A 13,232-nucleotide genomic window follows, 5' to 3' on the forward strand; every position below is an offset into this window, starting at 1 on the left:
AATTTAATTGCTAGTGTTTGTTGAGTTCTTTTTTGTTTTTCTTTTTTATTATTATGTTTATACTCCACTTGTACTACTTGTTGTCTTGTAGTTGTGGGTAATAAATGATTGATTGATTGATAGTAAAACTTGGGGTAGCGGCAAAGTGTGTTACTCATTTCCAATAAGCCACCCTGTAAGGAAGGAAGATTAGTCCTTTTTTCAAACGTGACGAAACTTTGACTACTACTAATGTGCAAACATTTAAGAATCACAGTTTATCCTATTAACTGATAGATTTTATGAAAAATTAAGAAAGAAGATTAATCATTGTAATGTCTGATATCATTTAAACAGGTTTAAGCAAATACTGAAATTTGGTCTAAATCTTTTTTACACTGTATTATCATCATCAGAAGCTTCAATCATAATAAATGCATTATAATAACAGACGAATCTCAATCTAATGCTTTAACAATTATAATAAAACAACGAAATTTGCATATACTAGATTATCTATTCTAGTGGCCACCAAGTCTGGTCTGGACACTTCGACAGTACCACCGACAAAAACCAAAACTGGTTTCTATTAAATAATATGTTGCCGTACATAAAACAAAAGGGCATACTTCAAATTCCCATAGTTTTACAAGAGAGCCAAAAGAAGTTTTTTTTCAGCTTTGCCCTGAAAGAGATTCTTATTCCTGGATTTGAATAAGTTGCCAAAATGAATAAGATAGAGTATCTGTCAAAACTACGATGCGTCGTTAAAAAGTCCTTCGACTCGAGTAGTAGAAATGATTTGTACCTTCGTCACGGTTGATCTCCCCTATTTATATGAAGTATATACACCTCTACAACTCTGAATAGGGGGTAAAAATCTTTATATAAATAGAGTCTTTCTTACTTTCTAACTCTGTTAAAAAAAAAAAAAAATGAGACAGACCATTTCGTTTTGCACGTGAGAATGTATATAGAGAAGCAGTGATCTAGATTTACAGTGCCATAAGTTTTATTATAAAACATAATTCATAACATGGTTGGTAATAAGCGTTTGGCTTCTCCTTATTAATGGATTCTGTTTCATTTTTCAAGTAGTTGTCCTATTGATAAAGTTGAAGTCAGCATAGTTGCTGCCGTGCTGAATTCAGAATTTCTGCTGTTTCTACTAGCATTTTTGATTTCAGCGCTATGATAGCAGCATTTCTTATTCGGCGAAGTTCAACCTTAGAAACAACAGTTGCAATGACTTAAAAGGTGGTATGTTCGTTATCATAGGTTTTAAAGAAGAGTGGAAAAGCGGGAATATGTATTTTGGGTTTTATGACTATGACTAACGACGAAATTATCGGGAAAGGATTTTTTTAGGATCCAAGGGACGGCAGAAAGACTTGAATAAGAAAGTTTCAATTTGCCAATAATTTATACAAGTGAGAAAAGAAAGAAGGCCTTTACGATTATTTGTCGAAACCTGAAAGGGGCCAAAAAAAGGGAATTTACATCGTTCTTAAAAAGGTCTGATAGGGTAGGACAATGGTGAAGATTTATTTTAGGATCCAAGCGACGGCAGAAAGACTTGAATATCAAAGTTTCAATTTGCCAATAATTTACAAAAGTGAGAAAAGAAAGAAGGGCTTTACGACTATTTGTCGAAACATGAAAGGGGCCAAAAAAAAGTGAATTTACATCGTTCTTTAAAAAGTCTGATAGGGTAGGACAATGGTGAAGATTATGATGATGCATCAAAATAAAGTTTGAGGATACGACTTGGATGATATTATTGATAAGATAAGATATTTGATGAGAATATCCTTCCACTAACAGGAGAACAGTTAAGACTTTGAGGATAAGATGACAGACACTTCTAAATATCCTGAAAACCAAATAAGGCGGGACAAAAAAAATTGAAATTATCAATAGAGCTTACTTAGTTAGATAGACTGGGCTGTAGATTCCACCCATGTCACATAACACTTTTTGATTTGCCGGGGCAAAAGACTAGATATTGTTATTCCTTTGGAAGGTTTAAGCGTATGGTTAATATTTCCCAGAAATGAGTCACGTACATTTATTTAATTTCTTTGATTTCAGAACTGATCTTTTATCAGTTTTCTCATGATCCAACTTTGTAAAACTGTCCTGTGATCCTTCTAATCTCCAAAAGGATTATATATATTTTCAATGGAATATATTTTATCCTTTTACTAAGCAATTGAAACTCTGAATTCTCAATTCAAGTATGTAGCAACAAATGTCTACTTGGAGCACTTTCACTGGTATTTATTTCTACGGAAATAAATTCAAACTTACTTGGGCAATTCTTAAAGCATGTAACACTAATGCTTTATCGATTTCTTTCGGCAATGGACGCTCATTATCAAAGTATATTTCCGACATCCGGTGTCCAAAGAGGGAAAATATTTTTATCCTGCAAAAAAAGTAATATAATGTATATTATATTCAACAAAAAAGCTTGACAAAAAACTTTATGTAGTTCATGCTTTTTCTCCGATATACTGCTACTTCACAACGCATTGAAACCCATAACTGTCAAACAATCAGTCTAATGCAGTATTTATTTTTATCCCTTCCGCTGGCCAAAACATTACCTGCGAACCGGCAGGTACCGGGGATTTATATTAGGGAACCAGATTTTGGGCAGGGAGGTCTAAATTTATCTAAGCAGCCAAATAAAAAAAAATAGCATTAAAAATAGCAATAATAAAGAATAAAAGCAATATAAAAAAATAGCAATATAAGGAATAAAGGATATAGTTGCAAACATCACAGAAATGCAGGTATCACTAGATTTATGCACAACCCCCTCTCCCCTATATGGGTGTATCTTGTTATAACTGAAACTTATGAACCAAAGGGGGCGCAAACTTTAATAGGGTTCTGCTCTTTTAAAATAAAAAACACGGAAAAGTCAAGATCGATACCAAAGATTCAAACCAGCAAATATTTATCGGTAATACGGGCAGGATGTTTAATAAAGTACAAGGATTTCACCTGACAACCAGAATATGACTATAGTGTAATTGACTCTTTAAAGGGTGTCTAGTTTCCCTCAATGGGCTATGCTGGTCAGCAAAGCAATAAAAGCGTAATTAGAATATCTCATATTTTGATCAATGAATTATTTGTAATGTTTCGCCATGGATAATCTAACAAATTGGTCAAACCAGTCAAATTCCATACCTGTAGTCTGTTCCGATGTAGGTATACAGCAAATCTAGTTCTAAATGTGCCATTATAATTTGGTACAACCAATGGATGTGAGAAAATAACATCCAAAGATATTAAATGCGTTGGAAACTAGGATAAACCTGAATTCACCAAAAGATATATTGTAGCATTACCCGATTCGAGGTTGTCATACAGTATAAATGTATATAAACAGTAACGAAAAGTTTCTTCAGAAATTGGATAGATCAAAGCGCACAATGACAGAAAAACCGTCTGCATTACAGAAATAGTTTCAGCTGCTACTTATCATTCAATGCGCTAAACACTTGTCGTAGCACATGTGAGAAGGTGGAGTCATGAAGAGAGGTCTTGACTGATGTGTGCCAAAAATCTGTAATGAAGAGTACAGGACTTTTCGCTACTATTAATCTATATTTATACTGTGTTTGTGATTCAAAATGACTGGACCAAAGAGTATGGGTAACTTATAAGAATGGAAACTGACACTAGTGTCGACAAAAAACTATCAACGGCATCTAGCATGTGGCGATACTTGGCATCTTTTCAGTATAATCATAAAAATAATGATATCGATTAGTATAATTGGCAATATTAGGATAGTAATAAGTGTCTGATCTCAGTTCCTTACAGAAAAACGATTACGAAAAAATGCCAATGTGTCGCCAGACGCTATATGACGTTGATACAAACTAAGTTTTATGAGTGGGCGCATTTGGCCTTCTATCTTAGCAGTGGTGTATACTTCATTTCTACGTTACTGCCGTCACTGACGTCAAAAATCCCCCCCTGAAAACGTCTTTATACTTCCCAATAATCAATACTATATGTAAACAATGATCGAAGTTCATAACTTGCAGCCCTTCCCCCGGGGCATGTAGGGGGTTAAGTCGTCCTTAGGAGGGCAGCTTCTCCAGGGGCTGTGGGGGGTTATGGTATCCTCAAACATATAAGTAGTATCTCTCGTCTGGATTTGCTTAGACATATAGCAATTTCAACGTTATTTGCTTGCGTTTCTACACCTTTTCAAAGAGATTCAGAGCTCCCTCACATGGCATTATACTATGTTCTATCTTGTGCTACTTGGGATTTGCATAATATGCTATGAAGGACAAGTTTTTTTGACATAATTTACGTGGACTAGATTTCTATTTCATGATATACATGTTTGTTTTTAGGGTAAATCCGTGTCAGAAAAACCGGTGTGTCTTTTTTAGCTGCCAATATATTCAATTATTTTTTTGTATATATTCAGGTTTCAGATTAGAACTTTCTACAGTTTGAATAGTTCATTCAATCTACTAGTATCAATTTTTGCAATCATTTACATAGATATGGAATATTCTAAGCGACTTCTGGTGAGTAAAATTTTCTAATTATTATAATAAAAAGAAATCTATTTTTTTTTGTCTCGCCATTAAGTTAGGGAAGAATTTCCTTACTTACGCCCTTTTTTTTCACTGTGCTGTTAGCTCTTTTAAAAAAGCATTTCGCTAAATATTCAAAAAACAGGATCAGTCAGTTTCGCTATAATAAAAAAGAAATCTATTTTTTTTGTCTCGTTATTAAGTTAGGGAAGAATTTCCTTCCTTTATTACGCTTTTTTTTTACTGTGTTGTTAGCTCTTTTCAAAAAAGCATTTCGCTAAATATTCAAAAAACAGGATCAGTCAATTTCACTATAATAAAAATAAATCTATTTTTTTGTCTCGTCATTAAGTTAGGGAAGAATTTCCTTCCTTTCTTATTTTTTTTTCACCGTGTTGTTACCTCTTTTAAAAAAAGCATTTCGCTAAATATTCAAAAAACAGGATCAGTCAGTTTCGCTATAATAAAAAAGAAATATATTTTTTTTGTCTCGTCATTAAGTTAGGGAAGAATTTCCTTCCTTTCTTATGCTTTTTTTTTCACCGTGTTGTTAGCTATTTTAAAAAAGCATTTCACTAAATATTCAAAACAGGGGTCAGTCAGTTTCACTATAATAAAAAAAAGAAATCTATTTTTTTTTGTCTCGTTATTAAGTTAGGGAAGAATTTCCTTCCTTTCTTACGCTTTTTTTTACTGTGTTGATAGCTCTTTTAAAAAAAGCATTTCGATAAATATTCAAAAAACAGGATCAGTCAGTTTTACTATAATAAAAAGAAATCTATTTGTTTTTGTCTCGTTTATTAATTTAGGGAATAATTTGCTTCCTATATTATGCTTTTTTTTTCACTGTTTTTTTAGCTCTTTTAAAAAAAAGCATTTTTCTAAAAATTCAAAAAACAGGGTCAGTCATTTTAGCTATAATAAAAAAAAAAGAAAATCTATTTTTGTCTCGTCATTAAGTGGCTTTTTTTTCAAAATTGAGTTATGAATTAACTTACGAACTATTCCTTAACGGGGCACTTTAATTGTTACGAAATGGGCACTTTAATTGTTGATATGGAAGGAGAAAAAAAGTTCTTAGCTTACAATGATTTATTTAGTCCAGGTTAACTGCTTGTGTCATTTTTTTTTTTTCAACTTTTGGGGGTTTAGTACTGTGATATTCATAATTTAGATATATAAGTTTTAAAAAGCTTTGCATAAAAAAAAATATAATTGTGAACTTTTCATGTTTGATACTATGGAATTCAAGGCCTAACGCCCTCCGTTAATATTCTGAATAAGTAAGAATTGAGCTAGCTAATTAAATTGCGTCATTTTTTATACTTTTAGGGGTTTGATATTAAAGCGGTAATACCCTCCCGTAAGCTCAATAGTTTGAAAACTAAAAATGATTTTTACATTTTAGAATGCTGTTGATCAATCATCGAAGCAAAAACTTGCGAAATTGAATGAAGCCCAGAACAATGCTGAGACAGGAGTAATCAAGCCAAGTGCCAGCTCTGTGCAAACCTCGACGCAACCTGGGAGAAAATTTAAGAGGGAATGGATGATCTCATATAATGCTTCAGTCTCATCCAATCAAGATCGGGGAGACACTCCTCTCTATGCTTTGCCAGGCACTTCAGATGTACAAGCGCAGCCAGAGTTTGTAAATGTATATATTTGTTTTTTTCCGTATTTTTCAAAAATAAGGCAAATTTTCTCAAGTGCATAACTTTTGATGAGTAAAACTTAAATTTGTTTCTAAACTATTCTATAATAATCCTATTTCATTTTCTTTCATTAACCAAATTAGCAGTATATAAAAGAATGATTATAACACGGAAGTAGCAAATAGCTTATCATACTTTTCAATAGATTTATAAACCTTACCTCTAACTTCTCTTTTAAGCAAGATGTTTTTTATTGCAATAATCCATTATTTCCTTAAACAAACTAACTATATAAACAAATCACTATTTCACAGTTGAAAATTTAACAATCATTCTTTAACTGGTATATGTTTTTGCACTAAGCTTTAGCACGTATCTGGTTCTTATCAAATGTCCCATCAGGACGCTTGAATTTTTAATCCGAAAGATATAATTTGAATATTAATCGTTCGTTATAAAGTGGTTTTAAAATAACAGGATGTTTATCTTCGATAAGATATTAAAACAGGAAAAAAGGTTTTTTAATAATTTCCAAATAAGTCATCGCAGTGATATAAAAAAGCATTATTTGAGCGAAACTGTTTTTGGTGATTTCAAGCAATTACTTTGATGAAACATTTAGAGGTATTTTAAAAGAGGTTCTCAAAAACAATTTGAGGCTAGGACTTTAGGGTCATGATAAAGAACAAGTTATATTTGAATATTTTTGTGAAGTCCAATACCCCAACTCGAAAGGGCTTCGATCCTCCAACCTCGAAGGAAGCTCCCGGTCCTCATAGGTCCTCCCCGGGGGCTCTAAAAAGGATCATCCAGCTCTCATTCAGGTAAACATACAACTAAAATGAACATGATTTTTTCAACTTTATGAAATAATGCTTATTTCACATAAAAGATAAAACCTTTTTTCTACAGATTAATGAAATAGCGCCGCTATTGGATGATGAAACATCGGAAATTACAGGACCAATTCTCTCACTACCAATGGAATTCAGAGACGAACCTACATTAGTTGTAGATAATATGGAATGGCAAGGGGGCTTCCTTAACGATGTTTTTGGGGACATAGCTAGCCTAGACGATTTAACTTGTGATATTGATATAATAGAGGATTCGGACTGGGTAGATAGATTTATGCCTGAACATTTAGGCGATGTTACTAGTGCAAAAGAACCGGGTCCTCGTAAAGAAATTACGTCGCAGGACAATACAGGCTGGCTTGATCAATTGTCCCCAAACACCTTGGAATATGTACTAGGGGACCTCATGTCATCTCCAATCACTGCAGTTGAACAGACTGGGGTTATTGACAATTCTGAGTCACCCTCCACCATTCCGCTTAATGATACAACAATGCAAATTATTGGACCTAATTTTTCCGGGGACACTTTTAACGATAACTTTACTATTAGTGAATTGGATCCTGTACAAATAGGTGCAGGACATGAAAATAGTGCTATGTCCCCGGAATTGCGTGAATTTTATTTGTTAGGATCTGCTCTAGGTCACTTGTAAGCATACAGGGTAGATTTTAACCCTCCCGAGGAAAACACGATTGACTGAAGCATTATTTTAACTGACCCTGTTAATGTTCTCCATAGCTACATTAACAGAACTCGCGCGCAATTTGATATTCAGATTCAAAAATGGGGGGGGCCAAGGGGGGGTTAAAGCATCGGTGAATCAAAAAGTTTATTTACAAAAGGGAACATCTGGGGATATTTTTTATTTTCATTTTTCAACTGGCAACCAGACTTTTTACCCAGGTCTAAATGAATTTGAAGACAACTTTTTCAACTGGGTAAATAAATTGATATCAACTTTAGACACGTTTAATGAGAGAGGAAGTGGGTCCACCATTTTATACATTGAACACATGGATCTGAATCTCAGTAGATTTAAAAAAAAACTTTATTTTAAGGGGGGCGGGTAGACGACAAATAAAATGCCTCCCAGATTTTTTGGCTACAGGAGGGTCTCAGGGTTTCAAATTTGACACGGGGCTACAATTCTTTAAATATGCATTTTTAGCAGCAGCCCATAAAACATTAAAAAAAGAATCGTCAATGACAAATCTTGATTGAATTGCTTGTAACGGTGAAAAAAATTTCCCTAAAATAAATTTTGAGTGTTTAGAGGGGAAGTATCCGGTGTCCTTCAAATAAATAAGAATATTCGATAAAGCAAATGAAAATCTTGGGGTGGGGGAGGTTGTTCTCCAGTATGACACTGAATTTGTAGATGGGAAAAAAAAAACAAATAAAAAGGGGGTTTTGTATTCAGTGAGGACACCGATGGTGGAAAATGTTAAAAATTGGGTATGGGTTATTTATGAGCCTCCCAAAGATGTAAATTCCTATGGTCATTTTTTCCCCGTTACAGCAATAAGTCGACTCTTATCCCAAGGCAAAAATATGGGGAACGTCTCTATTGCCCCATGTGCCTTTCCTCATTTAAAATTGAAAGAACATTCTCGGATCACATGAGCCATTGCAAAATTCATGGCAATCAACGAATAGAAATGCCGGCAGAAGGGAAAGATATTTTACAATTTAAAAATTTCCAAAATTCCCTGCTACAAGTTGATAAAATATCTTTAGACTGTGAATCAAGACTGGTTGAGATATCAGATCCATCAAGGTCAAGTAGAGTCAAGGAACAAAAACTGGTTGCGTGTTCCTACACACATGCCCGTCGCGTCTCCAACAATCAAATGCAGTTGTAAGAGTTTTTTTTTACTATGGATGAAGAAGAGAGCATGGAAAATTTATTAGTATCTTTAATAAAAACAGCAAACGGTGCAATTTCACGATTACGTCACATCAACTACCCAATGAAATTGTCAGATAAAGAGCAACTGGCGTTAGAAAAGGGGACAATTTGCTGGGTTTGTAGAGGTGTTCTTGCCTCAAAAGACGCGGTCCAGGACCACGATCACCTTATTGGTCCCATTTCAACGGGGAAAAGTAACTTTCGGGGGTGGTCTCACAATTCATGTAATTTAAGAACAACGGCTTTTTCTTCCAGCTTCTATAAATAACTCTAACTATGATCTGAAGTCTATGCTTCCAGCATTGCTACATCTTCAAAGATATGGAACAGCGGATGATGATGCATGGGTGATAGACAGCTTTACCTAAAATATCATACCAAAATCATCGGAAAAACAGCTTGTTTTGGAATTTATGTGGAAATTTGTTGAAGCCGACTTTAAGTACACGAATAAAATTCGCTCTTTAGATTCTTACGGTTTTTTTCCCAAATCGTTGAGTAAATTAATTCAAGTGCAGAAAAACGATGACGGTTGCAATGCTTTCCCCCTTCTCAAGCAACAATTTCCAAATGATTTATATGATTTGTTGACGGTCAAGGGCATATATCCTTATGATTATTATTGTTCCATGTCGAGATTCGCCGAGGAAACTATTCCTTCAATTGAATCGTTTTACGACAGTCTACACGACCGTAGTTGCACCCCCGATGAATACAGTTTTGCTAAAAAAGTTTGGGCAGAGGGAGGGTGTAAAAATGGGTTTGAATACTGCAAGCTGTATTTCTCGAGTGACGTGTTAACTCTGTTAGACATTATGTGTAAAAATACGGACAAAATCTATGAAGAATTTAATTTTGATTTGGGCTATTATATTTCATCTCCTCATCTGGTGATGGACCTCATCCTAAAAATTAGTGGGGAAAAAATTGGGTTAATCACAGACATTGATCAGCATCTGTTCATCGAAAGGTCAATGATGGGGGGATTTGTTTTTCACGGGGATCGTATCTTGGAAACTGATCCAACAGGAGAGAAGACGGGGACAAAATCGGATGCAGTTTTCCTTGATATGAATTCTCTTTATCCCTCGGCCATGTCCCATTATGCGCTACCTTGTGGTGACTATAAATGGCTCAATAACCCTCAAGCTCTCCATCTCTCCAACATTGACAGTGTTGAGGAGAATGGGCCGGTTGGATGGTTTTTTTAAATTGATGGAGGGATACCAGTCGAGCTTCACGATTCAGTAAAGGATTTTGTTTTTCCATGCATCAATAGACCTGTGAATAAGGACTCTTTTGAGCCGTCGCAATAGGCGTTTAGTCGAGGAGGACGGATTGCATTGGTCACCTTCAAAACAAAAACTTATTGCTGATCTTCTGCCAAAAAAAAACATAGTTGTACATCATGTAGCTTGAAAAGGTATGTGCAACAAAGTTTTCAACGTCACAAAGGTTAACAGATCACTCCAGTTAAGTCAAAAACCCTATCTGAAAACGATTGTTGACATTTTTGTAAACATACGTTCTGCAGCACAGACAAAAGCCGAAAAAGAAATTTATAAACTCATTTTGAAGTCGGCTTTTGGCAAAATGTGTGAGTGTTCGCAATAGGAATCGTTGTGACGTCGTGAACGACCCCAAACAATTTGCTCAAAATATTGCCGATCCAAATTACACTTCCTTCACAATCATTGGCCCGGACATGGTACTTTTGACTCGGAAAAAAAGAAGCAGTCTTGAATAAAAATATTGCTGCAGGCAGTGCGATCTTGGAGATCTCTAAAAAACTCATGTTGGATTTCTACTACAATGTGGCTAGGGTACAGTGGCCGGAAAAGGGGCAAGTAGAGGTCTGCTACGGGGACACGGATTCTCTACTGTTAAAAGTAAAAACCCCAAATCTAATTGATGATTTGGCGCACGGTGAAATTATTAGCTGAAGGATGGACTACACCAATTGGGGTGGTCTTTAACCTGGGCTAGTGAAACGTCAGGCGTCAAATCGGTTTTTATTTTTTAAATCAGAAGCTGGAAGCGACATGATTTCCATTGGTATGTTTTTAAGTCTGAAGGTGTACTTTATACAGACACATGACGAGGAAATCAAGAAACGCTGCAAAGGATTACCCACACGCTATGTGGATAAGAATTTCGACATGGACATTTATAGGAATTGTATTGTTGAAAATACAATTCCACAAGCCAAATTGCTGGCAATTCGTTCTCTCAACTACAGAAACTTTACTGTAAATGTAGAAAAAATTGCCATGAGTACCATTTCCGACAAGGTCTATGTTTGTCAAGACGGTGTGACCACCCTCCCCCTTGGACACTATTTAACTTCAGACCGGGCCGAATGTGTTATCCATAGGGAAAGTCTCGGTTTGAATAAAGTCCTGTAAATTATTTCCTAAAACCTTTGGGGAGGGGCCTCGCGGCCTTTGGGGGGGGGGGGGCTCGCGGCCGGGGGGGGGGGGCGCACCGCCACTATCAAAGTTATTTTTTTTTTACTTAGAGCAGATTTTTTTTTTCCGAGAGGCCATAAATTCAATGTTGGTGATACTGTTCGAATTAATAGAACAACTAATGTTTTTGAAAAAGGGAATTACTTGTGGTCCACAGAACTTTTTAAAGTGGCAAAAATCCTAGAAACTAAACCCATAACTTATCGTTTGCGTGATACCAAAGATGAAGAGATTCTCGGTGGCTTTTATGACTATGAACTACAAAAAGTTAAAAATAATAGTGAAATCTATCAAATTGAAAAGATATTAAAGACACGTACTCGCAGGAGTAAGAAACAGTAACTTGTTCAGTGGCTAGGATATAGTTCTGATTTTGATTCTTGGATCGGTGATGAAGATTTTGACAATGCCTAATGTTTTCTATGCAACATTCATGTCCAACGTTTCAGATCCTCTCTACAATGACTTGAATACGACAAGTGATTTTTGGACAGAACTCTCCCCCGGCATCAAATTTGACGATGCATATGAAGTGGCTCTTGTCGACTGTATTCTTAAAAATACCTCTGAAATCCTGAGAAAGGATCGTGTGTATGATATAAAAGTTATACCAATCGACTGGACTATGAAAGGGTTGAACTATATCGAATATGAATGGGTTGAAGCACATAAATCTAGTGAATATCCACATGCCAAATTGAAATATACTGAATACGATAATATGGGAAATTTGTGTCCTATAATCAAAAGAAAAATCTCATAACGTAGGAATGGTACATTCCATTTTAATTATTCATTGGAACATGATAGGATTTACATTACCTCACCTATTGACACTGAAATAATTATTCTCAATGATAATCTGAGCGAAGTTTTTGGCTTTAAACAGAATATGATCAATGGGGAAAATGCTGGCACCGTTTACGGGATGAATCAAGTTATTTTTGCTGATTATCTACCTGGTTTTGCATCGGACTCTTGCATATTTCTCTATGCATCCTTTGTGGAAACATCGAGAGTCGGTAATTCAAATGTCCCCCTCCTACGTGTTATTGAACGAAAAACAACTCATGAACTTGTTCATCACTATAATATAAAGCATCTTCAGTATGTTCCTGTAAACAATTCGTATTTGGAACTCTGTCAGTTAACACTAAGAAGGGAATTGGGTGATCCTCTAGCAATAACAAAAGGCTTAGCAGTGATTACATATCATATTCGACCCATTGTCAACGAAAGCACAATCACCTAAAATGAACAATAGAAGAATTCTATTTGTCTGTCCCGTTATCAATTGTTCTGTTGGTACTTTGGGTCCACGTCAAATAGACAATGGATTGGGCTATTACAAGGAGGGTACTCCAATATATAGCTTTGTTCTTGGTAGCTGGTTTGCTAGGCTATTTTGTTCTGCACTACCCCTTGCCAGATAAAACCTTGTGCTTGCTCCGTCGAAATTTACTGCCTCAAGAATACAGGACTGGTGGTCGGGCAAGAATTTCAAGGAGAGTGTTAAGGAAAATATTACATCTTCAGCAAGAGCCGTTTGTGAGCAACTAAAATCTCGACAAAATGGGGAGGGATTGAAAAGGATGCGTTCGCGTCATTCACTCATCAGTCTCCACCCAGGCAGGAAGCAAAGGACATCAACAAGGACTTTGAGGAATAAAACAAGGAAGACCAATAAGCAGAAGAAGAAGAAAAAGAAAGATTGTTAGATCAAAGACGGATTCCTTCTCTTAAGATGACTTATCTCCCCCACAAGGAATCATATCCATCAATCAGTT

The 13,232-nt window shown here is 35.5% G+C and overlaps 1 protein-coding gene across 3 annotated transcripts in view; it reads right to left on the reverse strand.

The window, feature by feature from the left end:
- Positions 1-13,232, reverse strand: part of LOC148940802 (nischarin-like) — a 216,672-nt gene that overhangs the window by 102,086 nt on the left and 101,354 nt on the right. For all 3 annotated transcript variants that reach the window (XM_089105682.1, XM_089105681.1, XM_089105683.1), the window contains exon 5: positions 2,290-2,407. In XM_089105682.1, the coding sequence (XP_088961808.1) occupies positions 2,290-2,407 (118 nt within the window). The remainder of the gene's footprint in view (positions 1-2,289; positions 2,408-13,232) is intronic.

Source organism: Artemia sp. Qi Xiang Cuo, chromosome 19 (assembly GCF_049724085.1).
Source record: "Artemia sp. Qi Xiang Cuo chromosome 19, ASM4972408v1, whole genome shotgun sequence".
Classification (NCBI taxonomy): Eukaryota; Metazoa; Arthropoda; class Branchiopoda; order Anostraca; family Artemiidae; genus Artemia; species Artemia sp. Qi Xiang Cuo.